General features: G+C 38.0%; 2 protein-coding genes across 3 annotated transcripts in view; both read right to left on the minus strand.

Moving 5' to 3' along the window:
• Positions 1 to 27,266, minus strand: part of LOC307126351 (GTPase IMAP family member 9-like) — a 584,370-nt gene that overhangs the window by 77,811 nt on the left and 479,293 nt on the right. The window lies entirely within an intron of this gene.
• On the minus strand, positions 9,077 to 26,387 carry LOC307126273 (uncharacterized protein). Of its 2 annotated transcripts, none has more exons than XM_079816738.1 (3): positions 26,253 to 26,387; positions 10,630 to 11,854; positions 9,077 to 9,910 (listed from the first exon to the last, which is right to left on the minus strand). In XM_079816738.1, exons 1-3 carry the CDS (start codon positions 26,284 to 26,286, stop codon positions 9,844 to 9,846), a joined length of 1,326 nt encoding a protein of 441 aa, XP_079672864.1. In that variant the 5' UTR covers positions 26,287 to 26,387; the 3' UTR covers positions 9,077 to 9,843. The 2 variants fall into 2 exon arrangements, with proteins under 2 accessions (XP_079672864.1, XP_079672865.1); XM_079816739.1 differs by lacking the exon at positions 9,077 to 9,910 and adding an exon at positions 10,178 to 10,487.

A 27,266-nucleotide genomic window follows, 5' to 3' on the forward strand; every position in this document is an offset into this window, starting at 1 on the left:
GGACACAGAGGGGATGAACCGAGGGCGGGGCTGAGCGGAGGGTGTGCACCTGAGACCCGCAGTGACGGATTGACTGACAGCTGTCAGACTCGCGAGTTGCAAAGATGGAGAATGACTGGAGTGACGCCAGCTTTGCAACAGAGCGGTCATTTCTCCTACCTTCACCTGAAGTGGAGGAGGGTGGATTGTCTGTAACAGACACAAACCCGGAGCCTTATCAATGCGAGCCGCTGCTCAAACTGCGTTAACTCCCGATGCAGACGATGCTAGTGAAGCAGCCGCGCAAGAGAACTGACCTAATCTATCTGCGTCCGCGGCAAACACTTGCGTGTCAGGGTTTGAAAGCGCGTCTCATGTATGAAAATTATCTGTACACATGACGGGCGGCAATAATATCGCAAGAAAAGCCTGACGTGTACTGACAACTGCATTATTTAACCGTATTTTCTTCAATACAATGTTAAAGCAAGTGTCAAGTGAGTTTCATTCATAATGTTTACTTCATGTAATATGACAGTTCATACTGGAGTGAAGCCGTTCTCATCGTGTGATTGGGGGAAACATTTCTGAGGGCGTGGTGAGCTCATGCTAGGGGCGCGGATAGAGAGCCGTTGGAGGTACCATCCTACGTCACGATGTACCACAACGTCCAATAGGAAAATTCAACTGCAGTAGCCACCGTTCAACCTTAAGAGGGCAGCACTTTGGCGGTTTTACACCATATTTTATAGAATTAAAACACTTTATACTCAAATGTCAAAACATTTACTCGAATCAATGAACAGCATTAATAAAGCCCCATTATTACAGATCATTAACTAAAAAAAGTTGGTTTAGGGTTTAGTTACCCTTTAAACAACAAAACATCTATAAAGCAACACAACAAGCAAAAATACTAATTTACACAAACAGCCATCTCATTCAATCTCAGACGCGTGTGGAGTAAAATATAGTTTATTAGGCAATTAAAAGCTTTATTGAGAAATTTTAAACAGAAAGCTGAAAAAGCAAACATAATACTTCATGGTTTTCAGATATTAAAACTAAAATTACATTTTCCTAATGCAAAAATTATCAGACATAAAAGTTGCTGACATAAAGTAAAGATAACAGCATTAATAAAAAGGCAACATTTAATCAATAATTACTCAAAGCAAATATAAAATTAGGTAAAAGTGAAAAATAATGAGATCTCCTGTACATGTAGGGATGGGTGTATAGGTAAGGTTTTAATGGTATTATTCTAACAATACTGCTTATTGATATGGTACTTCTTATCGGCTCTTTTTTAGGAAAAACAACTCTTTATATTCAGAAATATAAAAATCTATAGCAAACAAACAGCGTGTTTGAACTAATTATTATTATAAAAATCAACATAAAACATCTATTTGTAAATGCACCAATATGAAGGCTTTTTTAGTGTTTAAAGGGACAGTTCACCCAAAAAGGAAAATGCTGTCATCATTTACTCACCCTCAAGTTGTTTCAAACCTGTAGGAGTTTCTTTCTTCTGCTGAACTCAAAAGAAGATATTGGGAAGAATGTTTGTAACAAAGCAGATAGAGCAACCATTCACTACCACTACCAGTATTTTTTTCCCTACTATGGTAGTCAATGGTTGCTCTATCTGCTTCCAAATATCTTGCTTTCCTGTAGCTCAAACAGCAGAGCATGGCGCTAGCAACGCCAAGGTCATGGGTTCGGTTCCCAGGGAAAGCAAGAACTGACAAAATATAAAATGTGTACCTTGAATGCAATGTAAGTCGCTTTGGATAAAAGCGTCTGCCAAATGCATACATGTTAATGTAAAAATGTAACCCTTTACGATGTATACAGTATCTAAAGTTTATATGAAAAAAATATACAAGGCTAACTAAGGTCTAGCAGTAGTATTCAGGTAAATAATAGCCTAAAAGAAACTGAATACATTAATCAAATGTAAAATCACACAGCATCGTCTTCACTGTATAAACTGATGGAGTGGGCCAAGACTTTAGGACTTTTGTCGCACTTGAACCACAAATACACACTAAAAATATGACTGGATTCAGGAAGTTTATTCAAGTTGTAATAAAAAAGTAGAAAATTGTCTTGGTCACCCCTCGGGTCACCTCTGTTGCACAAGCTTTTTTTACAGCTTTTACAGCTGATTTTTCTCTGTTAAAAAGAACTGACACTTGCACACACTCCAGCTGAACCAAGTTGCCGCTTCACCTATTAATATTGGAAAAATAACAAGCCCAAAGATGCCTATAATAAGTGGACATTAAGCTTTACAAGCATAAACAAAAACATAGAGCGAGACGCAAAGGCAACCAGGCACATGCAGGGGGGGGGGGGGGGGGGTGCTCGAGCCCCTGCCCTTTTTCAAAATGAATCAAACGTGCCCCTCTCAGACAAATATCAATGATAATATCGTGGTCAATAAAACTAAATAAATGTGATTATTATAACATGACAGTGCATTCAATAGTAACGAACGGCTCAAAAGTCGGACAATTTCTGTTGAGGCGTTGCTATAACGCGTTGCTATGGGTCGCGTGCGTTTTGATTGACAGCTGATTTTCCACTGTTCGGAAACGGCTCTCGAGCCAAATATGGTCCTTTCAGAGAGTGTGTGGCCTCACGGGAAAAAAGTAAACCAATTTTTTTTTTTTCATCCATAATCAGAGCTAATGTGTTGATTTAATTACAAAGCTATATATTAGCTATATATTTTAAAGTATTACACAATTCACCAATGCCCGTTTGTCATGTATAGGCTATACACCAACCAATCGTGATCTGCCAAAGCAAGTTCAAAGTCCATTGGGCGATGTGAAACGGTAATTTTCTGTTCTTATTCATAAATCGGTTGAAAATTACATGGACAGACGAACTAACGTTTGTGGAACAATTTCCTGCATTTGGCTCATTTTATAAATTGCATCACTGACAAAATGGATTTTTACAGACAACAAACAAATCCCTGCACAAAACCACAGCAGCAAAAGTCGCATTAATGGTAAGTTAATGCGAAGTTAAATTCACTTGTATTTATGTATCCTATATTGATACACCGTTTACTATTTCATGAAACTATCAAAGTTAACAAAACCAAGTGCCACCGGCACCTACAGGCCTATTATGTGAAGTGTAGGCTGGCGAAATGGTTACGTGAAAGGACTTTATTATACTATTTTTGAATATTATGCAGCATTATGAAATAAGTCTCTTATGTTCATCAAGCCTGCATTTATTTGATAAAAAACAGCAATATTGCGAAATATATTAAAATAATGGTTTTCTATTTTAAAAAAATTTAAAATATAATTTATTCCTGTGATCACAGCTGTATTTTCAGCATCATTACTCCACTCTTCAGTGTCACATGATCATTCAGAAATCATTCTATATGAGGATTTAATGTCAATGATGGAAACTGTGATACTCTTTTCAAGATTCTTTGATTAATAAAAAGTTAAAAAGAACACAATGTAATAATATTTCACAATATTAGGTAATATTTCACAATATTACTGTTTTTTCTGTATTTTTGATTAAATAAATGCAGGCTTGATGAGCATAAGGATATATATATATATATATATATATATATATATATATATATATATATATATATATATATATATATATATATATATATATGTATATGTATGTATATATATATGTGTATATGTATGTATATATATATATATATGTGTGTTCTGTGTGTAGAAAGAGTTTTTCACTGCTGTATAATTTACATAAACATAAGAAAATACACACTGGTGTGAGAGAGTACATGTGCTGTGAGTGTGAGAAGACTTTTACTACAGCGAACAGTTTAAAACTGCACCAGAGGATACACACTGGAGAAAAATCATACAAGTGTTCACACTATGACAAGAGATTCAGTGTGTCATAAAATCTGAAAATACATGAGATGATACACAGCAGAGAGAAGCCGCACACATGTGATCAGTGTGGGACGAATTTTGCTATTAAAAGTAACCTGATTTAATGGGATTAAAATGACTATTGAACTCTTCAGTGATCTCGACTTTGAGCTTCACATTTGTCTCTCATTTGAAATCTCACATGATTTAATGTTTCTTTTAGACCTGATGGACGTGATCAAGAAATGAAAAACAAGCCAAAGAATCTGTCCCTGCCCTCAGTGTAAAAATGCTTCACATGTAAATCAAGGCTGAAGATGCACATGAGGATCCACAGCGGAGAGAGGCCTCACACATGTGATCAATGCAGGAAGAGTTTCACTCGTTCCTCCGTTCTGAAATCACATCTGCCTTCATTCTGAAGAAGAGCACCAGAAAACTCACACGGGAAAAAACCTTTCAAGGCATCATTCAGGAGCTGAAGAAGAGCCGTAACACTTTTAACAGAGACATGCGTGATATTCAAATGACAATTGATTTCCGCCGCCGTATTTATCATTGATCATTCATCGATGGGATTGGTGGCATACGTTGCCTACAGGGCCACATTGAGTGCAGGTTGTAGATTTCTTGGCTCTTGTTTTTTTTATAAATGTGTTTTTAGTCTTTGACAACTTCTTCACGTGACGTTATGTGCACATCACGGACCTCGATAAAACAAGAACTAGTCCTTGGACACACTGAAGATACACACACACATTTGCACACATACATTTCCTGTTTTTTATATTTCATAATAATATGCCATATACAGTGCATCCGGAAAGTATTCACAGGGCTTCACTTTTTTCACATTTTGTTATGTTACAGCCTTATTCCGAAATGAATTAAATTCTTTATTTTTTCCCTCAATTCTACAAACAATGCTTTGTAAGTCCTTAAAAATACCTTAAAAGTCCTGAACAAAAATGGAAATAATGACTACAAAAGAAATTGCTAAAATTAATATAGTAACTTAAAACTCCAAAAAACCAACCAAGGTATGCAGCAAAGCATTTGTGAAGCCACAACACGCACAACCTTGAGGCAGATGGGATACAACAGCAGAAGACCCCACCGGGTACCACTCATCTCCACTACAAATAGGAAAAAGAGGCTACAATTTGCACGAGCTCACCAAAATTGGACAGTTGAAGACTGGAAAAATGTTGCCTGGTCTGATGATTCTCGATTTCTGTTGAGACATTCAGATGGTAGAGTCAGAATTTGGCGTAAACAGAATGAGAACATGGATCCATCATGCCTTGTTACCACTGTGCAGGCTGGTGGTGGTGGTGTAATGGTGTGGGGGATGTTTTCTGGGCACACGTTAGGCCCCTTAGTGCCAATTGGGCATTGTTTAAATGCCACGGCCTACCTGAGCAGTGTTTCTGATCATGTCCATCCCTTTATGAGCACCATGTCCCCATCCTCTGATAGCTACTTCCAGCAGGATAATGCACCATGTCACAAAGCTTGAATCATTTCAAATTGGTTTCTTGAACATGACAATGAGTTCACTGTACTAAAATGGCCCCCACAGTCACCAGATCTCAACCCAATAGAGCATCTTTGGGATGTGGTGGAACGGGAGCTTCGTGCCCTGGATGTGCATCCCAAAAATCTCCATCAACTGCAAGATGCTCTCCTATCAATATGGGCCAACATTTCTAAAGAATGCTTTCAGCACCTTGTTGAATCAATGCCACATAGAATTAAGGCAGTTCTGAAGGTGAAACGGGGGTCAAACACAGTATTAGTATGGTGTTCCTAATAATCCTTCAGGTGAGTGTATGTATATATACTATAATAATAAAATAATATACAATAATAAAAACAGTCATGACTCCTAAGCTCAATCAAGCTTTATTCTATGCAAAATAAATCCTCACATTACTATATTATTAAAGCTACACTGTGTAACTTTTTTTAGTTTATTCTTAGCTAAAAACACTTAGTTCTTTCAAAAATATATGTGCTCATTAATGTATATTTACTTCTTTCAAGTAATAAAGTATTCTCGTAAGTGTATAATATGCCATTGAAAATACATATGGGTGAGGGGTTCGAATGCCGGTCGCCATGTTGCCCCTCCATCTTGAAAGAACATTAGCCAAAGAGGGATATACCCGTAAATTCAAGCTTCGCCTTTCGCGGTTTAACACTCGAAGGCACCGTGTCGAATGTGGACGAGGTCGAACTGGAAGCCATGTTAATCTTGGACTAAATCGGCCACCGTAGGAGTTAAAACGAAATCAGAATTGACATTTACATTTATGCATTTGGCAGACGCTTTTATCCAAAGCAACTTAGAGTGGCCTTATTACAGGGACAATCCCCCTGGAGCAACATGGAGTAAAGTGCCTTGCTCAAGGACACACTGGTGATGACCACTGGGATCGAACCAGCAACCTTCTGCATATCAGTTCCATGGTTTAACCCACTGGACCACCATCTCACAAGCAATTGAGAGGAACAGAAAATAATATTCACTGGATGGTCATATACCTTTTCACCGCTAGATGGGGGAAAATATCACACAGTGTAGCTTTAATATTAGTAGTATTGCATGTTCCAATAAAGAGATTTACAGCTAGTTAATTAGCTGCAGATGGAGAACACTCACCTCTCACCGGCTCCTCTTGTGCCTGGATGTTTTCTCTTTAAGTGCTCCAACCTGCAAGCTGTGCTGCCGTGGAAAGCAAGTTCCGTCTTGCATGCATTGCACATGTTATGGGAAAATTTAATCATAGCTATACATTAAACATTGCGCATGAAATGTTTATTGATTTGCATATATTAATACAGAACCAGCTTACTAGGTAAAAGGTCATATACAGAATATAGAGAATACACTTATAGACACTTATAGAATATAGACATTCTAGACTTGTTTTGTACAGGAGACATGAAGACTGGGATTTGACACTCAGGGGTCAGGATGGCCTAAACGTAGGGATCAGAGTTAAAATAAAAAGCGCACTTGGGATTTGAGCAAGTGCTGCTTTTCTTGTCATGTGTGGAAATTTATAGGAGGAGTGACTTTGTTTGGGAAACTGATAAAAGCTGAGTGCTGTTATGTCTAGTTAGTGCACTCTGCAGACATTGAAGATGGCTGTATGACTGTGACTCATTTCTTGTTCACGTTGGTTTTGATTTATACTTCTGCGCTGTTGTCCGCGTCAATGTGCAATTACACATTCAGACGCTAGTAGGCAGTGTCCTCGGGCATGATGGTGTAATCAAGACAACAGCCGAAGAAGAAGAAGCAGCTTGTTGTGTAGAATGTGTACATTCATTGTCGGAGTATCAGCAGTGAGAGAGCGGCTTTTCTTGCAGCTTGAGTTGTTGTATCTAATACAAATTAAGCATCTCTAGTTGATTAGTAGAGGTAATTAAGAGGCGATCTGGCGCTGGAATGTGTTTGTGAAATCATGTAGTGCTCGTGGCCGCTGTTTTCAGTAGCGGTGGCTCGAGCAATCTATTGCTGTTGTGGAGACTTAATTCACGAAATGTACCCTAATGTGTCCCTGTTCTTGATATACAATTACTGATTAACATCTTTGGTTTTAATGAGAAAATAAATAAACTACACTCAGCGGAGTTATATATTGTGTTATAGCAGATGTATGGAACTATCATCCCATTTCTGGACACACACACACACTCCTATCGCAGATTTTTTATTTATTTATTGACCTGAGGGAGGGGTTCTGGCAGACCAATCACAGCGCTTGCGGTCCGCGTAGAATTGACGCGTTGTTAAAATTTTGGAGAGGTGCGCATCACACAGCCTACGGCGTAGCTATGGCGTAGGTCCAACGCAGAAGTATAAATTGGCCTTAAGGAATGCATTACACTCTAGCGCTACAGCGCCATAGTGGTCAAATCGCGATATTGCAGGCCCTTACATTAGGTCACGTGAGATCAAACGACTACTCGACAACAAAGATATTTGTCGACAATTTTTTATTGTCGACGTTGTCGACTAATCGTTTCAGCCCTAATTCAAATGTGTATTTAATAATCTGACTGGGATTCAGTTATATATCATAATGAATAATGGGTTTAAAAGCTGTATTAGTATTGTTAAAATGGCGTACAGGTCAAGTTTGAGGATGAGTGTACATGAAAAACACATTAATGATGGACGTGGTTGAGTTTCAGGATTTGACAAGTATTTTACACAGGTGATAAAATATTGAAAACTGAAGATGCCTAACGCTAAAAGAAATGGTTACATTAAAATGTGATTGCTATAGTTATGATAAAAGGGGACAAATACTCAAGACAGAAACAGACGAGAAAAAGCCTTTTTTCAAAATGTAAAGCAGTTACAAGGACAAAATGTGTAGAAATGGATTTGAACATTGATACGACAGGATATCAATAAATAACAAGAAGAAAAAATACCTGTTTGAATAGAAACCGGCACTGAAGAAGGTCCTGTGTCGCTGCTTGCTTCTGTTGAACAGTTTGAGCCGAGGACAGAAGATCATGTTCAGCTGTAAAGGGCTGCAAAAATGACAACAACAGGTTAGAGATAAGGACGTCAGCTCCAGGAGCAGCCCAGTTTCAAGGCCATCAGAAACAGGAGGAACTAGGAACTTACCAGACATAAATATGCAGAAACAGCTTTTGATTTAGACTATTAAAGAGAGAGTAAACTGAAGGATAATAGAATGACATACAGATGAAGGGAAAAGATTCAGGAAATATTGATGAGCCGGTCTGTACCGGACACTGAAATGATTAGTTCACCTCTCGAGTCTTTGGGCTCGAGCCGTTCGTTCTTTTGTCACGTAACTGTACCGATGCTGTTATTATATGAAGGTGTATTTGCTTTATTAAACAAAACATCCATAAACATCACTATAATCACACAAGATTACACTCTGCTTCTCTTTACTCCAGCGACTCTCTTTCTGCTGGGTGTGTAAAGCTGTGGTGAGGTGGAGACAGTCATCATTTCAGTTTATTTTGTACAAACTGTGTTGTTTAAAGGTGATAGTAATTGTTCTGACTTCATGAAAACTCTTGGTGTGAATGAACATCAAACTGACTAGAACAGACTCTTTGAAATGTGAATATGATACTGGATATCAAGTGTTAATAATGCTGTCTTTCTGCAATCTCATTCAATGTCAGTCATGTGTACGGGTAAATATCATTTATTAGGCATTTAAAAACATGGAAAGCTCAAAAGTAAATGGCTTTTAAAACTAAAATAATGAAATCATTCCCAATGCAAACAGAATGAGCAGAAAATGGCAAAAGACACTAACAATACTTTGATGAAAAAATATTAATAAGTTTAATCTGATCAGTTTCAAAGCTACAAGAAAGAATATCTTGATTTAGCATGGAAAAGTAGAAGTGGAAGAGAAACTAGATGTTCTGATGAAAGACAATGAAGAACGAGTTAAAATTAATATCAGATTAATGTCTCTCTGAAGAGGGTCATGGCCTCTTCTTCAGCTCCTGAATGAGCACAAGAACAGAGTTTATTTAAAGAACCACTGCTTTCCTTCATAAAAGAGGACTTAAGATAATGAACATTAAAAAATCATCATAAAGCATATTCACATAATTTACCTCATAAAGCTAAATGATATACAAGAATAACACTAAGATATTGTTATTTGTGGAGGAACTCATCTTTGAGTCTCTCTGAATCTCCTGAAAAATGAACTTCAGCTTTGGATGATGTTTGTTTGTCATGTCTCTCATTGTTTCTGTGAATCTTCAGGTGTTTCTTCAGGACTGATGCTCAATGAAACCGTTCAGCGCACTGATCACAGTTAAATGGTCTTTCTTCAGAATGAGAAGGCAGATGTGATTTCAGAGAGAAAGCCTGAGCCGCTTCTTCCCAGTGTGAACTCTCATGTGAATCTACAGCCTTGATTTACATGTGAAGCATTTTTTACACTGAGGGCAGTGACAGATTCTTTAGGTTCTGTTTTTTCCTTTCTTGATCACGTCCATCAGGTCTAAAAAAACATTAAATCATGTGAGATTTCAAATGAGAGACAAATGTGAAGCTCAAAGTCAAGATCACTGAAGAGTTCAATAGTCATTTTAATCCCATCAAATCTGCTCGAAAACTGCGGTGCACGATTATGATCTATTTTAATGTCATGAAGATGATTTGTGTTATAAATCACTAGTTTGGTCCTTCAAACTCTAGATTGTGCAGACTTGTAATCTGTAAGTAATCACATTTATAGACATTATAAACTCAGGACCCACTAATTGTTGTAAACATACTTTAGATTTAATATTGTAACGATAAACTATGTTGATAACTTTGAAATTCTGCAGCAGAGCCATGACATCTCAGTTCATTATCTTGTCTTGTGTATACGACATTTAGCCACATGTCCCAAACACTTTCAAGCTGGATGTTTTTAAGCCTATCTAAAAACTACAGCTTGACCCTGAAGAATTTGTCAATTACAGGCCAATCTCAAATCAACCCTTTCTGTCAAACTAGAATTGTTTTATTCTGCAGGTTCTGGATCACTGGCCTTTTCTCTGTCCTCTCCTTCCAGATGCTTTCTGATAGTTCTGCCCAAAACAAACAAGTTTAATTTCCAACAGACATGATATGAGATCATCCAACAAAATGTGCTGTTGCTCACCGTGACTGATAAGAAACTCACTTGCACAGAAGAGACTGTGTTTCTCAACACAAAGATGAAATACTCACTGTGATTTCAGACTGTGATTGTTCTTCGTACGAGTGAATAAAGACTGAGCGAAACTCTCCACACATGGATTGCGGTGGTGTGGTTTCTCCACTGCATGGATCTTTATGTGTCTCTTCAGATAACCTTTAATAGTGAAACTCTTCCCGCACTGATCACACGTGTGCGGCTTCTCTCCAGTGTGGATCCTCTCATGTCTTTTCAGATCTGATGACAGATTGAATCTCTTGTCACAGTGTGAACACTTGTAAGGTTGTTCTCCAGTGTGAATCCTCTCATGTGTTTTCAGATTTGATGACGCACTGAATCTCTTGTCACAGTGTGAACACTTGTAAGATTTTTCTCCAGTGTGAATCCTCTGGTGCAGTTTTAAATTGCCTGCTGTAGTAAAAGTCTTCTCACACTCAAAGCACATGTACTCTCTCACACCAGTGTGTATTTTCTCATGTAGTTGTAAACTATACAGCAGTGAAAAACTCTTTCCACACACAGAACATGAATGTGGCTTCTCCTTCGTATGAACTGTCAGGTGTGCCTTCAGGTTTGATGCCCTGAGAAATGTTTTGCTGCACTGATCACATGTGAATGTCCTCTCTCCTGTGTGGATCCTCATGTGAACTTTAAGGTGCGCTGATTGTGCGAAACTCTTCCCACATTGATCACATGTGTATGGTTTCTCTCCAGTGTGGATCCTCATGTGACGCTCAAGATTTGGTTTCTGTGTGAAGCTCTTCCCGCACTGATCACATGAGAATGGCTTCTCTCCAGTGTGAACCATCATGTGAATCTCAAGATTACGTTGGTTTGTGAAACTCTTCCTACATTGATCACATGTGAATGGCTTCTCTCCAGGGTGGATCCTCATGTGAATCTCTAGACTATCTTTCCTTGTGAAACTCTTCCCGCACTGATCACATGAGAAAGGCTTCTTTCCAGTGTGAACCATCATGTGACGCTCAAGATTACGTTTGTTTGTAAAACTCTTCATGCACTGATCACATGTCAATGGCTTCTCTTCGGGGTGATCTCTCATGTGCCGATCCAGACATTGTTTGTATGTGAAACACTTCCCAAACTGAGTGCAGGTTGTAGATTTCTTGGCTCTTGTTTTCTTTATAAATGTCTTTTTAGTCTTTGAGCGACTCAAAGGCTTTTCTCCAGGTTTTACATGATGTTTCTCCTCCACTTCATTCAGTTCTTCACTCTCCTCATGCTCTTCCATCATGTCTAAAAAAAAAAATATATATATATATATATATATATATATTTGCTTCGGTTAACAGAGGATTATCAATGAATCCCAGTTCTCACCCACTGGTCAAAGTTTGTAAAACGATTAGGTGTAAAATGATCATTGCGGAGGAGAGTGTTGGTGGTGATCGTCAACTCTCCATCCTGATGGCTCTTTACAAAATTAACCCACATCTTCATCATGTCATTGTTTTTAAATAAGAAAACCAAACCATATCCGTACCGGCCGGCTCAGATCAGCACGGAATGGAACGGTCAATAAACAAAGTGAAACGTTTAGCCTGATAGAAAAGCGGCTCCACCAGCCTTGATTCATTCTGTATCTTCTTAGGACTCGAAGGCTCATACGTTTTTGAACGGAAAACGAGCGCCGTTTTATTAAGTCCAAAAACAGCGCTAAACTCTGTTGGGAGTGAGTAATCTGTTAAACGTGCTCGCGCCTGATTTCTGTTAGATATAGCCTATGCACTTCATTGCTGTTCATACTGGTTAAATGTTACAGGATACTAGTAAAAGAAACAGGATATGACGACGTGTAATGGTATAGTAGTGGGCTCCCATTTCTTAAGGGAATATCCCTACGCCAGGTAGGTGTAGGGGAAGGCGAAGGGGTATAACATAGATTTGGGATTGGGCCCAAGTAGGGCTGGGCGATAAATCGATTTTATCGATTAACTGGAATGTGTAGTTTACGTTGATTTGTTTGAATGAAAACCGGTTTTCTCTTTAACATTCGCCGACGCTACCCTCTGGCCTCCCGTAGTTCTGAATGGGCTCAGCCTGCCCCCCGCGTATTTGCCATAGAGATACACAAACAATGAGGACAGCAGGGACGTAGCCATCTTTTTAGAAGTGAGGGGGACAGAAATGTCAGGTGTGATACCAGTTTTTTTCTGACCTTTGTCTAATTGATCTCATCTCTTGCTTTTAATTCAGTAAGATATCAAATACACTGCTGAACAATAACCACTAATATCTAAAACCCCAAATCAGAAAAAGTTGGGACAGTATGAAAAACGCAAAAAAAAGAAGTGATATCCAAATTTACTTTGACTTGTATTTCATTGCCAGTCCCTCCAGGATTTTGCGATGTTGCGATCGCAACTATTAACGCAACTTCAACAAATCCCCGTGAATTCAGTGCGACTCGCAATTTTGTACCAATCACCGCAACTTTTCTGCAACTTTGACCAATCATCGCGGTCTCCTGCTAAGCGGCGTCATACGTCAGCAAACTCACCTCACCTCCTTGTTTTGTTCAGAAGACGCTGCTAACATGTGTGCTGCCAACATCTCACATTTACCCACAAAAATAACAGTAAAGGACCGTGAAAAACAGTATCCCGAAAGCGGGGGTAAACTGTTTTGCAAGATCTGCAATATTGTTGTCGAACATAAAAGGAAATCGACAATTGACAAACACTTTGCCACTGCTAAACATGTGCGGAGAATGACAGAAACTCATGGAGGCTGTAGTAAGACCAGACAAATCACTGTGTCACAGGTTGTTGCCTCCCGATCAATTGCAAGCTCTGAAAAAAATCAAGGTAAGTTGGTTTGAATATATATACAATGCATGGTAACTTAGGGTAATGTCAGTGTTTCCCACACATAGACTAATTCGTGACACACACACACACACACACACACACACACACACACACAGCGTCTCCTGCTCACATTGAGTTCTCTTTTGCTCTTGAACAAACAATAATGACATAAGAATTTTGAGTATTCTCATATTAGGAGTCTTAAATTAGTTAAATAACGTCTTAAATGAACTTAAAGAGTTGTGAGGAAATGAGATACGCGGGACAGCGCGTGAGATCCGCGTCCACGTATGTGTCTGTGTTCGTCAGCGGTCGTTTTTAAAGTGACAGGAGCACTGATGATGCCTGTCATTAATGTTCATCACAGAACAACGGGAACAGAGAAAATTGTAGCTTTAATGATGATTAATCTATATTTCATTTATTTTTTTATGCAGTTAAGAAAGTTGTTTGATAACTATTACATTTCTGTATATGTCTAACAGAATAGGCAACAGGTAAAATATGGCGGCCGCAGGCAACAGCAGCTTGGCAGGCACTGTTTCTTCGCCTATCCTAAAAACTTCTGGGAAGCCGCCTGATATAAGAACTGCCGTAACTGCCTGGGCCTTAAGTGTGCTAATTGTTTTGTTTTACCTGATGGCTCTTACTACTACGCAAATGCTTGGGAGCTGGGTAGCTGCTCATGAACGCTCAACCGGTGTATCAAAGACGCTCGTTGCTCCCCTGGACTCGTGGAGCCAGTATATAATAAACTCTGATGTGCTGGACGGTGGGCGAGCCGTTTACCAGGATGATCACCGCGGTCAGCTACGCGCACGGAGAGTGGCTCGTCACGAAAAAGTTCAGCGAGGGAATGCGGCGATTCTTTGCATTATGTTACTACTATGCGGAGATGTTCATGCATATCCTGGCCCTATGGTCTTACAACATCCACCGCAGCTAAATACATCAACGGCAACACCAGCGATCTCAATGCTACAAGATAACAACTTAACATGTGCGTCCAAAACTGCTGAACTCAACTTGCTGCAGACTATTCTAACTTCCAACCAACGAAATACTAAACTTTTTCAAACAGTCAATCATGCAACGGTGGTACGGAATCCTAAAACAAAACCAAAAGGAATATTTGGTGGACATTTAAACATACGTAGTGTGATTTCAAAAACGGAACAGTTGGAACATTTACTTTTGGACTCAAATCTTGATTACCTGTGTCTCACAGAGACTTGGTTAACATCCACGACTCCTTTATCTGTGTTTACAATTCCTGGATATAATGTTTATAGACGGGACAGAGGGAAGGGGAAAGGAGGTGGAGTTTTAATCTATGTGAGAGACAGTATTGATAGTCATCAAATAGATATTCCAGTGCAAACTTTGGAGTGTGTTGGTGTTACTATAACCCTTTCAGAACAAATGTCATTTATTGTACTTGCTGTATATCGACCACCAAATGCGACAAATGAATTCTATTTAGATTTAGCTGAAATACTTAAAAATATGAAACAAAAGAAACTCTGTTAATGGGTGTTTTGAATATAAATTGGCTTGATAAAGTAAGGAAGAAAAAACTTAAGGATATTATGAACTCGGTACAAATGACTCAAATGATAAATAAGCCAACTAGACTGACAAAAAAATTCTCAAACGTTGATTGATCACATATTTACAAATAAACCAGATAGGATTACCAAAACATATAATTTAATAACAGGTTTGTCAGATCATAACCTTACTCTAGTTGCTAGGAAATTAAACAAATCTAGGTATAGAGACAAACAGCAAATAAATAAATTAAATTAAATGTTTCATATACCCAAGAGAAATCAAATTGTACTGATGAATGATTTAAAGGTCCCATGGCATGGCATTTTTCTATTATTTTATAATGTTTCCTGAGGTGTACTTATATTGTTAGTATGATTTTTACATCATAAAATGTCATAATTTAGAAATAAAAGGCATTTTTTCTATACTGCTGTTTGCCCTGTGGCTGAATGCCCTGCTTCAAGAGGCGTGTCCGCTGTGAGACTTCAGTAAAAACGCCCACTGTTGTGATTGGCTGACATCTTTGCATTTGAAATGAGCGGAGGGGGCGTGGTTTAACGAGGTCTACGAGGCACGAGCTGCTGCCAGAGAGACGGATGGACCTGAGTTCACTTCACATCAGTTCTCTCAGCATGTCTCAGTTCAGGGTGAACTGTTGTAGTTACTAGCATATACTTCAGGTTATTAGTCTATTTCTAGTCAGAGGGACTGTCACTCATGTCAGAAAGTTAGTAACTTTAGTAAATTATGGATCAGCGCTGACTGGAGACGCGAACCGTTTAGAACGATTCAGTCCGATTTGGTGAACTGATTCGGTTCACTAAAAAGAACTGGTTCAAAAGAAAGATCGTTCGCGAACCGGACATCACTAATGTACCAGAGACTGAGCTCAGCGATTGCTAACAAAGTTATTTATAGTAACTACTGAGTTATGAGAGCGCTGTCAGTCAGCGCGAGTTTATTGTGTTTGTATCTGAGAGTTCTGAATAAACACGAGTCCCAGTCACACCGAGTCTTCATCATTATTACCAACTTTGTAACACATGCAAAGTACCATTACAGCTGTCGAGATGGACGAGTTAAAAGTAAGTGTTGATAATAGCATTATTTTTTAAATAAAATAAAAGCGTCAGTGACGCGCGTTGAGTACACAGCGCAATCAAAGACACAACAGCAGTAATCGAATGTAATCCAGTTTATTGTGGGGAAAGCTGGCTAGCCCGGAAATGCTCAAGTTTACCCCCCTTCTGCTTAATCTCACGCCGCATTTGGTGCCTCCGCTGTGGGCCAGATGCAGTACTGGGGGTCGGGGATGTTGAAGGCCGAGCTTCGGCGTGTGTGAGGTTTATCTCTAAAGATGTGCTGATGTTGAGCAGAAACTCATGACTGTATGCACATTTTAGAACCGATAGACGCGACGAGGACGTACAAAAACACTGACTCACAAGATAGAAAACACGAAAACACTGTTCTGTCGGGAGAGAGAGAAGCCGCTGCGTGTGCACGAATAATAAATAATTAGCTACACATCAGAAATCACTGATCACAGATCAGAAGGAACTGAAAAAGACTTCTGTTTTCATCTGTACATCCAAACACTGAGAAACTGCCAGCATTCACTCGTTCACAAGCAATGATGCAATGATTTCTCGAGCGTTTGCATGGGTGTGCCAGATTCTCTGGGCGGAGGAAAGGGAGTTAACTGTTCCTGCTTGGACGTCAAACCAGGAGACTTCAGGATTGGCTCGTCTGGCCTGTCATTTTCTCAAGGGCAGAGAGAGACAGACAGAACTCGGGTTTACACCGATCAACATTTCTATCCACTTGGGGACAATATTCAGGCTAGAGGAACTCATATTAATGTTGAAAAACCTCATAAAATGAAAATTTCATGCCATGGGACCTTTAAATGAAATAGATTGGGAGTCTAAAGTTGATAGTAAGGGCTGTGAGTACACATGCAATAATATTATTTTAACTTTACAGGAGACTATTACCAAACATACAGAATTAAAAAGAAATAAAACTAATAAAAAGAAATTGCCATGGTTTAGTAGCTCTCTCTGGGATCTAATGAAGCAGAGAGATCTGGCACTTAAGACTTTTCTTAAATCAAAAACGTCCATTGATCATTATGTATATAAAAGTTTAAGGAATAAAGTCACTATGCAGATTAGAAAAGCCAAGGCAAACTTTTATTTAAATCTGATTAAAGATGCAAATGGTAATGGTAAACTTCTTTGGAAAAGTATGGATAAATTACTTGGAAAAGAAAAGATAAATCGTGATCAAGTACAACTCAAAATAAATGGAGCTATTCAAAATAATAATACAGTGGTTGCAACACATTTTAATGATTATTTTTTTAGATTCTGTGCAGGATTTGGCTGATATGTTTCTGAAACCAATTTCTGTACATACATTTAATTGTGATGAGTAATTTTTTTAACTATCTTATGTAGATGAAGGAACAGTTTTAAAAGTAATATCACACTTAAATAATAGTAAATCTAAAGACATCTTTGCCATTGATTCTGTGTTTTTAAAAGAGCACAAGGAAATTTTGACTCCAGTGTTAACTAAAGTTATAAATCAGTCTATAAATGAAAGTATTTTTCCTATAGCTCTGAAAACAGCAATAGTAAAGCCTATACACAAGTCAGGAGACAAGCTCCAGGTCTCTAACTATCGACCAATAAGCATCCTTCCCACTATCTCCAAAGTCTTTGAAAAAGTAGTTGCAGCACAACTAGTGATACATCTTGATCATAATGCTGCTTTACATCCTCTTCAGTTTGGTTTCAGAAAACGTTACTCAACTGAGACAGCATGTTGCTATTTAATAGAGGAAATAAAATCAAGTTTGGACAGTGGAGGAGTTGTAGGGGCGGTCTTTCTTGATTTGCGTAAGGCATTCGATACAGTAAACCATGAACTACTGATAGATAAATTAGCAAATTTTTCTATTAGTAGAAGTACAATAAACTGGATTCAATCTTTCCTTAGTGCAAGGCAGCAGTGTGTATTGGTAAATAATGTGTCATCTTCCCTACGAGCATGCACCATGGGTGTGCCGCTGGGCTCTATATTAGGGCCCCTGTTGTTTTCTCTTTATATAAATTATTTTCCATCTGTGTGTGCTAATGCTAAAATGATAATGTATGCTGATGACACTGTGGTGTATATTCATGGTAAAATTGTTAAGGATGTTGCCCGAAAGTTAACTGAGGAAATGAAAAAGATTTCCAGTTGGCTGAAAAACTCTCACTTAACGTTGAATGTTGATAAAACGGTTTCTATGTTCTTTACAAATCAACGTAAGTTTTCGTCATGCAACACTGAATCAAAAATTATAATTGAAGGTCAAGAAATATCAAGGGTTGACCAAATTAAATATTTAGGACTTACTCTTGACCCAAAATTAAATTTTAAAAAACATATTAAAACGATAACTAATACGTTGAAAATTAACATTGCACAGTTTAGATATATTAGGAACTCTTCAACCATAGATGCATCTAATTTATATCTAAATGCTTTTATATTCTCGCACTTTCATTACTGCATGACGAGTTGGTCACAGGCCTGTAAAACAACATTGAGGCCTCTGGAATCATTGTACAAAAGCTCTCTTAAGGTTCTTGATAAGAAATCTCGGTTATTTCATCATTGTCATATTCTCAAAAAATGTAGCTTATTAAGTTTTGAAAATATAATCATATATTCACATCTCTGTCTTTTGTTTAAGATAATAAATGGTACTGCAGCTCCTCCCTTTAAAAAGTTTATCTTACTGAGCTCAGAAAATCAATTTCGAGCCACTTGGTCGGCTGTTCGTGGCGAGTGTAGGATTCCACTATGTAAAACAGCACTTGGTAGCTCAGTTTTTTCAAGCGTAGCCGTCAGACAGTGGAATAAGTTGCCAACAGAGTTAATCACATGTGTGAATTTTAACATTTTTTCACATCGGGTCAAAAAATGGCTTCTTTCACAACAAACATGTTTACATAATGTTTAGTAGTTGATGTGTAGGTGAGAGTGTATTTGTTAATGTATGTTGTAGAATGAATGTAGGGTTTGATTATTTTAATGTTGTCCTGGGATAAATGTTGTACTAACTTGATTTGTTTACATCAGCCTGTCCAGGGACTGCAGGTGTAAATTAGCACAAGTGCTACAACCTGGTAAAATGCATCTCTCCTTTTTAAGGTTTAATGTATATTTTACACTGTCCCTGTTTAAATAAATAAATAAATGAAAAATAACATTTATTATAATGGGTTTATGTAAAGATTGTTTTAAGTTCACTTAAATTAAAAGTTTTTTTTTTTTAAGTCTAATAAATGTTGAAATTGGGAGCTCTCAGTTATACTGTAATGTAACGTCATTAATGTTTCATAGAGACATCAGTGATATTGGCCTTCATACATAAAAAGATGCCATTACAACACACATTTAAAGTATACTGTCTTTAAATTGTTTCTACATTAATTTGGAGAGTAACTGAAATGATTACATTATCAAAATATTAAAAACTTAAAATATTAAAAACTCGCGATTAATTACAGGAAAAAAATTTGATTAATTAGTTTTTTTTTATCGATTCCCTGCACTATAATAAATATTTAGACATTATCAAACACTAGATATCTTTAAATGTGACATTTAAAAAAGTTAATAACTTACATCCAAATATTTTTAATGTTACTTGTATAAGCACACACAAGTGAATATTAATGAATGCAAGCTAATATAATTTAACCCAAGAAATAGTGCTAAAATAAAACAAACTTATTTTGCTTTATATGTAAAGTAGGCTATATACATAGGAATTGATACTGAATTAAGATCGAAATCGATATTTGTGCCATTCACCAAACCTCTCTTTTGCTCTTAGATCTGTGAAGATTGGGTTGCCACCTGCACTGCAGTAAATATTCCACTCTCCTAAAGTGACCATCCAGCCTTAAGAAAATTCCTCAGAGAAAAAGTTGTCAATGGTGGAGCTATACCTGGATTTCACCAGCTTCAGGAACATTACCTGGGGGCAGTGTACCTGAAAGAAAAGGAACAACTCAAGACACATTTAGCTAAAAAGCCTGTTGCCGTTATATTTGATGAAACTCCAGACATAGAGGGCAGATGTGTACTAAACATACTAATTGCACCGCTGGAGAAGGATGATTCTGGGAGAATATTGGCACACCTTGCAGACACAGTGTTCCTTGAGGAGTGTAACCATTCCACTGTGTCTATGGCTGTTGTCAAGTGTCTACAAGAATACAACATAGACAATGATAATGTTGTGGTGTTTAAAACTGACAACGCGGCCTATATGAAAAAGGCCTACAAAGCTGCCTTGCAGTCCTTATTCCCAAACTCGATACATATGACATGCTTGGCTCATATAATGAACCTGATAGGTGGTGCCTTCCGGAGACCTTTTGACCAACTGAATGCATTCATGCTGTTTTTCTCACAAATGTTCTACCAAGCTGGCTCCCGGAAAAGAAGATATCTTCAATACATGACCAAAAAACTACCAACAGGAAGGAAAGCAAAGATGGCTCCAAATCCATGTGCTACGCGCTGGAACTCGTGGTTCACTGCCGTCCAGTACCATTCAGAACATTTCGGACTCTACAAGGAGTTCATTGAGATGGAAGTGGATGTAAGTCAGCTACTTTCTTATTGTTGAAATTTCACTTTGTATTTCTCACACACACACACACACACACACACACACACACACACACACACACACACACACACACACACACACACACACACACACACACACACACACACACCAACTTTTGTGGTCGATTGCATTAACATTTTTTTTCATAGACTTGTGGCAGAAGCACACCTCAGAGTCTGGAGAGACTCCATGAAATGCTAAAAAAAATCCAGATATGGCTCAAAGTCTGCAGGTTGAGATCAGCATCATGTCAGAGAAGTGCAGAAGAGTAATTCAACTTCTGGACATCTTCCAGAGTAGACGTCCCGTAACCACCAAAGTTTTTGACTACCTTGAGTATCTGCACATGCACTTTGTGGCAAATGCACATCTACAGTATGAAGCATGTGCCCAGTACTTTGAGGGACTTGGCCAAACGATACAAAAATGTCATCGTAAACTCAGCAGATGCTGAACGCAGCAACAGCATCTACAAGCTGGTTTTGTCCAGCCGAAGGAGATCAGTGTCAAACAACAACCTCAAAGCCTTGGTCTTCTTATATACCACAACCAGAGACTAACCAGTGGAGCTTTTGAAATGGTTGAAGTGCAGGAAGATTTTGAGGAGGACATGTACCCCTTTTCACCAAAGCAGAACCAGAGCTAGATCGGAGCCAGAGCCTAGTTTCAAATCAGTTCTTTGTGTTTCCACACCCAAAGCCCCAGCTCCGAGCCAGGAAAAGTGGTTCTTAAGTAGCACCAAAACATTGCTGGGCTAGAACAGGGCTAGAAGTAAGAACCGATTACGTCCGGCGCTGGGGGCGGAGTCAACAAGACGAACACTAACTGGAGATCCGCCATTGTGAAATAGCAGCTAATGGAGCTAACAGCTGCTGTTCGTTTGTAATCTCCGTCTATACAAATTACGGCGAACTGCATGAATGCGTTGGATTCGCTGTGTTTTCGTTGTGTTTTGATGCCGATGTAGGATCGTAAAGCCATGTGAATCAACAGTAACGCAACGTTTGCATTGTTGATGGAAGGCTTGTTCGCAGCTGTGCAGACCGATCGCCGTATGATAACGAGTCCTGCGAGAGCATATGACTCCTTATGCTTTTGATTCACTCATGCGTTTTTTATCATACGTGGATCGTTCTGTGCAGTGCCGATGCATCTTGAACAAGCCTGGTGTGTGTGTGTTATTCCTGCTGCCCAGGGTTGCCAGGTTTTCACAACAAAACCCGCCCAATTGCTACTCAAAACAAGCCCAATTGCGTTTCAGGGGGGCTTCCCCGGTAAAAATCACATTTGGGGGTAAAATATGTGTTTTTTTTTGGCATGGTTGACTACTAATTGGGGTCGCCTCAACCCGCGGACATGAAAAAAAGCCTGCGGCATAACCGTAGACTTGGCAACACTGCCGCTGCCTCGCTAGCGTTGCTGAGAAAGATATACGTATACAGTGACGTAAGACATGGCTCTGTTGTGGCTCTCAGCCCGTGGAAAAGCAAAAAGTTCTTAGAAGGCTCCTCAGTCGAACCAACTATGAACTGGGACTAGCTCTGGCTCTGAATTAGCTCTAGCACTGCCTTGGCGGAAAAGGGGTAATGGAGGATATTGAGGATTAGTCAGCTCTCAGAAAACTAGATGTCAGACTAGACAGCTGCACTTTACCCGGCATAATGCCATTTTGTTTAACTGTGCTTTGTTTATTTGCATCTTTCAACATACATGATGCTTTATGTTTACTGTATAGTTCAATGCATGTTTTTGAACTGGGTTATTTTTCTCATAGTGTGATCATTTACTCACCCTCAAGTTGTCCAAAAACCTGTATGAGTTTCTTTGTTCTGCTGAACACAAAAGAAGATATTTAGAAGAATGTTTGTAACAAAGCAGATAGAGCAACCATTGACAACTACCATATTATTCTAAATCTAAATATCTTCCTTTGTGTTCAGCCGAACAAAAAAAACTCATACAGGTTTGGAACAACTTGAGGGTGAGTAAATGATGACACAATTTTCACTTTTGGGTGAACTATCCCTTTAACTTGTATTTTTATGAATTCATGTAGTGTGTGGTTACAAAACTTGGTTTTGTATTGTTTTGGTATTGGCATATTGAAACATAAATGCTATGAAGTTATCTATGCACTTTAGTTTTTGAACAGGGTCAGTTTTTTGTTTTCTTTACATTTACTGCATTCTGATACAAATAGTTTTGCCCTGCATATTTGTTGATCCATAGTGGTATCAGTGTTATGTTATGGTACTCAAGGCTTCAGCATTTTGTTATCCATATCTGCAGAAATAAATGAAATGGTTTCATTAAAGCAAAGATTATTTTTGATTAGTTGGATGAAAGTATCAAATTTATGAAATGGCCTGTACTGTGTTTACTGTAAAGGGCTGTGCACTTAAACGTTTTTTTTTTTTCACTATTTAACTTTTGTGGGTATTCCTAAGAAAACTGTATTTTGCACTTTATAAGTATTGGCACCTTTTAACATAAATGCTGCTTGATATTTGTGAGGTTCTGCACATTTACATTTTTACAGGTGCAGATCTTATGTAAAAATAAAGCTTAGTTTGTTCTATTTTGCTGTGTCTTTAAATCGTTTGTTTTGCCTTTTTATAAGGTTACTAAAGGTTAGTTTTATTGTCCTTAGATCAATATCCTTTTTAATTTGTAATGATTCAACTAAATTATGAGGGTCTTCCATGCTAGCAGCTAGGCGAGCATTATAACGTGTGTTGCAAGCCTAAGCTGAACAACCGTGATCTCCGATCCCTCAGGCTGCACTGCATTAAGAATCATCATTCATCTTTAAACGATATCACCACATGGGCTCAGGACTACTTTGGCAAACCTTTGTCAAGTACCACGATACGTAGTTACATCCACAAATGCCAGTTAAAACTGTACTGTGCCAAAAGGAAGCCCTATGTTAACAGTGTCCAGAAGCGCCGTCGACTTCTCTGGGCTCGGAGGCATCTGGGATGGACCATCACACAGTGGAAACGTGTACTGTGGTCAGATGAATCAGCATTTCAGGTATTTTTTGCGAGGAATGGACGCCGTGTGCTCCGGACCAAAGAATAAAAGGATCATCCAGACTGTTACCAGCAACAAGTCCAAAAGCCAGGGTCTGTCATGGTATGGGGTTGTGTCAGTGCCCTTGGCAAAGGTAACTTGCACTTCTGTGAAGGCACCATTAATGCTGAAAAGTACATAGAGATTTTGGAGCATAATATGCTGCCTTCAAGAAGACATCTTTTCCAGGGACGTCCATGCTTATTTCAACAAGACAATGCAAAACCACATTCTGCACACATTACAAAGTCCTGGCTGCGGAGGAAGAGGGTACGGGTACTTGACTGGCCTGCCTGCAGTCCCGACCTGAAGCGCAAAATGCGACAACGAAGACCCCGTACTGTTGCCCACCTTAAGACTTGTTTGCAGGAAGAATGGGACAAAATTACACCTGAAACACTTCATCACTTGGTGTCTTCAGTCCCTAAACGTCTTTTAAGTGTTGTGAAAAGGAATGGCAACATTACAAAGTGGTAAATGCTTTACTGTCCCAACTTTTTTTTAAATGTGTTGCAGGTCTGAATGATAGGAAAGGATGCATATTTACAAATGACATGAAGTTGACCAGACAAAACATGAAATATTTTTTGTTCATATTGTCTGCAATGAAATGCAAGTCAAAGTAAATGTAGAAATCACTTCTTTTTTTATTTGCGTTTTCCATACTGTCCCAACTTTTTCTGATTTGGGGTTGTATAAGGTTCCCTATATTTTATGCCAATTTAATGATTGGTTAATGTACTACAAACACTTGTGCATTAAGTCCCCATGGATTTTATGCAATGAAAAAAAAAAAAAAAATTCACTGAATAAGGCAGAAAATATACAGTACCTATTAAAAGTTTGGAAACATTACAATTGTTAAATGTTTTTGAAAGAAGTCTTCTGCTCACCAAGGCTGCATTTATTTAATAAATAATGCAGTAAAAAGTAGTACGGTGAAATATTATCCCAATGTAAAACAGCTGTTATCTATGTGAATATATAGTTAAAAAATATTTGTGATTTATTCCTGTGATCAAAGCTGAATTTATCATAATTACTACAGTCTTCAGTGTCCCATGATCTTTCAGAATTCATTCTAATATGATCATTTGATGCTCAAGAAACATTTATGATTAGTATCAATGTTGAAAACAGTTGTGCTGCTGCTTCATTTTTGTGAAAACATGAAACTATTCAAACATTTGTGGTAAGATAAAAAAGAGAGAAATTAATACTTTTATTCATCAAACAGGCATTAAATGGATCACAAGTGACATTTATAATATAACAAAATATTTATATTTAATAAATGCTTTATTCAATGCTAATAAATGCTGTTCATTTAACTTTCTATTAATCAAAAAATCCTGAAAAATAAAATGTATCATGGTTTCCACAGCTGTTTTCAACAATGATTATAATCATAAATGTTTCCTTTTCATCAAATGATCATATTAGAATGATTTCTGAAGGATAATGTGATACTGAAGACTGGAGTAATGATGCTGAAATGAATTGGGAGTGATATAAATGCATAATGGTCACGTGTATCAGTTGTAGACACACTAACAAGCTATGTCTATTTGAATGCAAATCCAATAATCAATGATTTGATGCAGTTCATATGCAACACAGTTTCTGTGAGTTTCTTGTAGAGTTTTAGCTGTGTCACGCGGAGTTCATTTACTGGTCATTACGAAGACAGAGATCTGGTTTGTTTCTTTGTCTTGTGATCACACAGAGTCTTTTGTTCTCTTTGTCTAAGTTTTGTGGTCCTATCACCCAGCCCTAGGCCCAAGTGTCTAGAAAGTAGGCCTGCACGATTTGGGGAAAATATCTAATAGCGATTATTCTGGTTAAAATTACGATTGCGATTTAAAATGCGATTATTATTATTTTATTTTTTACAAATTAAAAGTGATTATATAACATTTTTTGTTAATATATTAACATGACTAATAATAATTATTATGATTATTATTATTGCTAAATAAAAATAAGAAATATTACTATTACAATAGCATTTTCATTATTAAAATAGAGCATTTAAGAATGAATATAACAGTATAATAATAATAATATTTATATTTTACAGAAAACGTATTAATATGTAGGTTTAAAAGGTTACCTGTTAGTATGCAGACAGCCTATGACTAAAAATCATTAGAAAGGTCAAAGAATTTATTGTAAAAAATTTGTATTATAAAAATCTGTGCTTTATATCTGTGATATCAATTTCTTAAAGTCTATGTCTTTAATATAATGTAAAATACGAGCCTCTCATCCACTGTGGGGATTAAATTTCCTGTACATTGAAGAAAAACAAATGGATTGTCATATGCATTTATTTAAAAGTATTATTTCTTATTTTCTACCCATAGACTGTAAAAAAATAGTTTCATAGTTTAATTTAATTTCATACGCCTCAGAGAAGTAATAGCTTTCAGGAAATCGCTATGGGACATAAATGTTCTCGAGCATCATGAATGAATGAAGAATAAACACCAACCTCTTTGTTCTTCAGGATCTTCAGTGTGTTTCATTCTGCAGGTTCTGGATCACTCGTGTTCTCACTGTCCTCTTTAATAAACTCAGTCTTTGCAGATTTCAGCTCTTCCTGATGCTTTGATGCTCGTCTTCACTTGTAGCCTGATGGGAATATTCCAGCATTTATTGGTGAACTGATGTGGGAGGAGCTTCACTGACGATGTGTCTGCTATGGGAGGAGTTTCCCTGATGATGAACTCCAGTGTGGGAGGAGCTGATCTGTCCTAGTCAAAAATATACCAGTTACTGTATTTGTTTTTATAATAAATGACAACAGAAAATAAATAATGGTAAGTAAAACAGTTGAAAGCATAAACAGAAATAAACTTACATATAGTAACAGACATTTACTCTCAGTCTGTTGACACCAAAGAAATGAGCTTTAAGTGTGAATTTACAGGAGATGTGAAGACATCATCATAATAAATGAGGTGAAAACAGGAACTATTGAGATGAAATAAAGAGTCTTTTCAGCAGCTCTGTTAATATTGATGAGCCTCAGACTATCAACACTCATTCAACAAGACATTCAGGATCATCAGCAGATCATCTCACTTTATTCTGCGCCAGTGTTTAGATAACACAATGAATTACCAACACGAGGAGCTGGTTAACACATGACTTTAATGGTGAACACAGTCAGACTAATAAGCCATCACACATAGACCCAAACCCCACCCCGCGCTGACGTGCCACAACACTGGGGATCAGACGTCACATCCCATATACGACACCGGGGATCAGACGTCACATTCCACTGGCGCCACCCATTTTCCATAGAACCACACTACCGCTCCTGCAGTAACTGCTGACCTGTAAATCACAGTGAGGTACCCAGGATAGCTATGTGGTAACAAGAAACAACTGTTAGAATCATCTATACGGTACAGCCTACCAGTACAGCCTACCAGGCTATTAAAGAACACCAAACCACAAAATGTATAAACCTATAAAATAACTTTCCCCCCCCACACCC

Source organism: Gobio gobio (assembly GCF_949357685.1).
Source record: "Gobio gobio genome assembly, chromosome: 1".
In the NCBI taxonomy this organism is placed as follows: Eukaryota; Metazoa; Chordata; class Actinopteri; order Cypriniformes; family Gobionidae; genus Gobio; species Gobio gobio.

Coding starts and splice junctions, on each gene's coding strand:
- LOC307126273 (XM_079816738.1), bottom strand. CDS start 26,286: ATGAAACACACTGAAGATCCTGAAGAACAAAGAG. Junction 11,855..26,252: donor AGATCCTGAAGAACAAAGAG/GTTGGTGTTTAT, acceptor TTTTTTTTTTAG/ACATGATGGAAGAGCATGAG. Junction 9,911..10,629: donor AATCACAGTCTGAAATCACA/GTGAGTATTTCA, acceptor ATGTTTTTTTAG/ACCTGATGGACGTGATCAAG.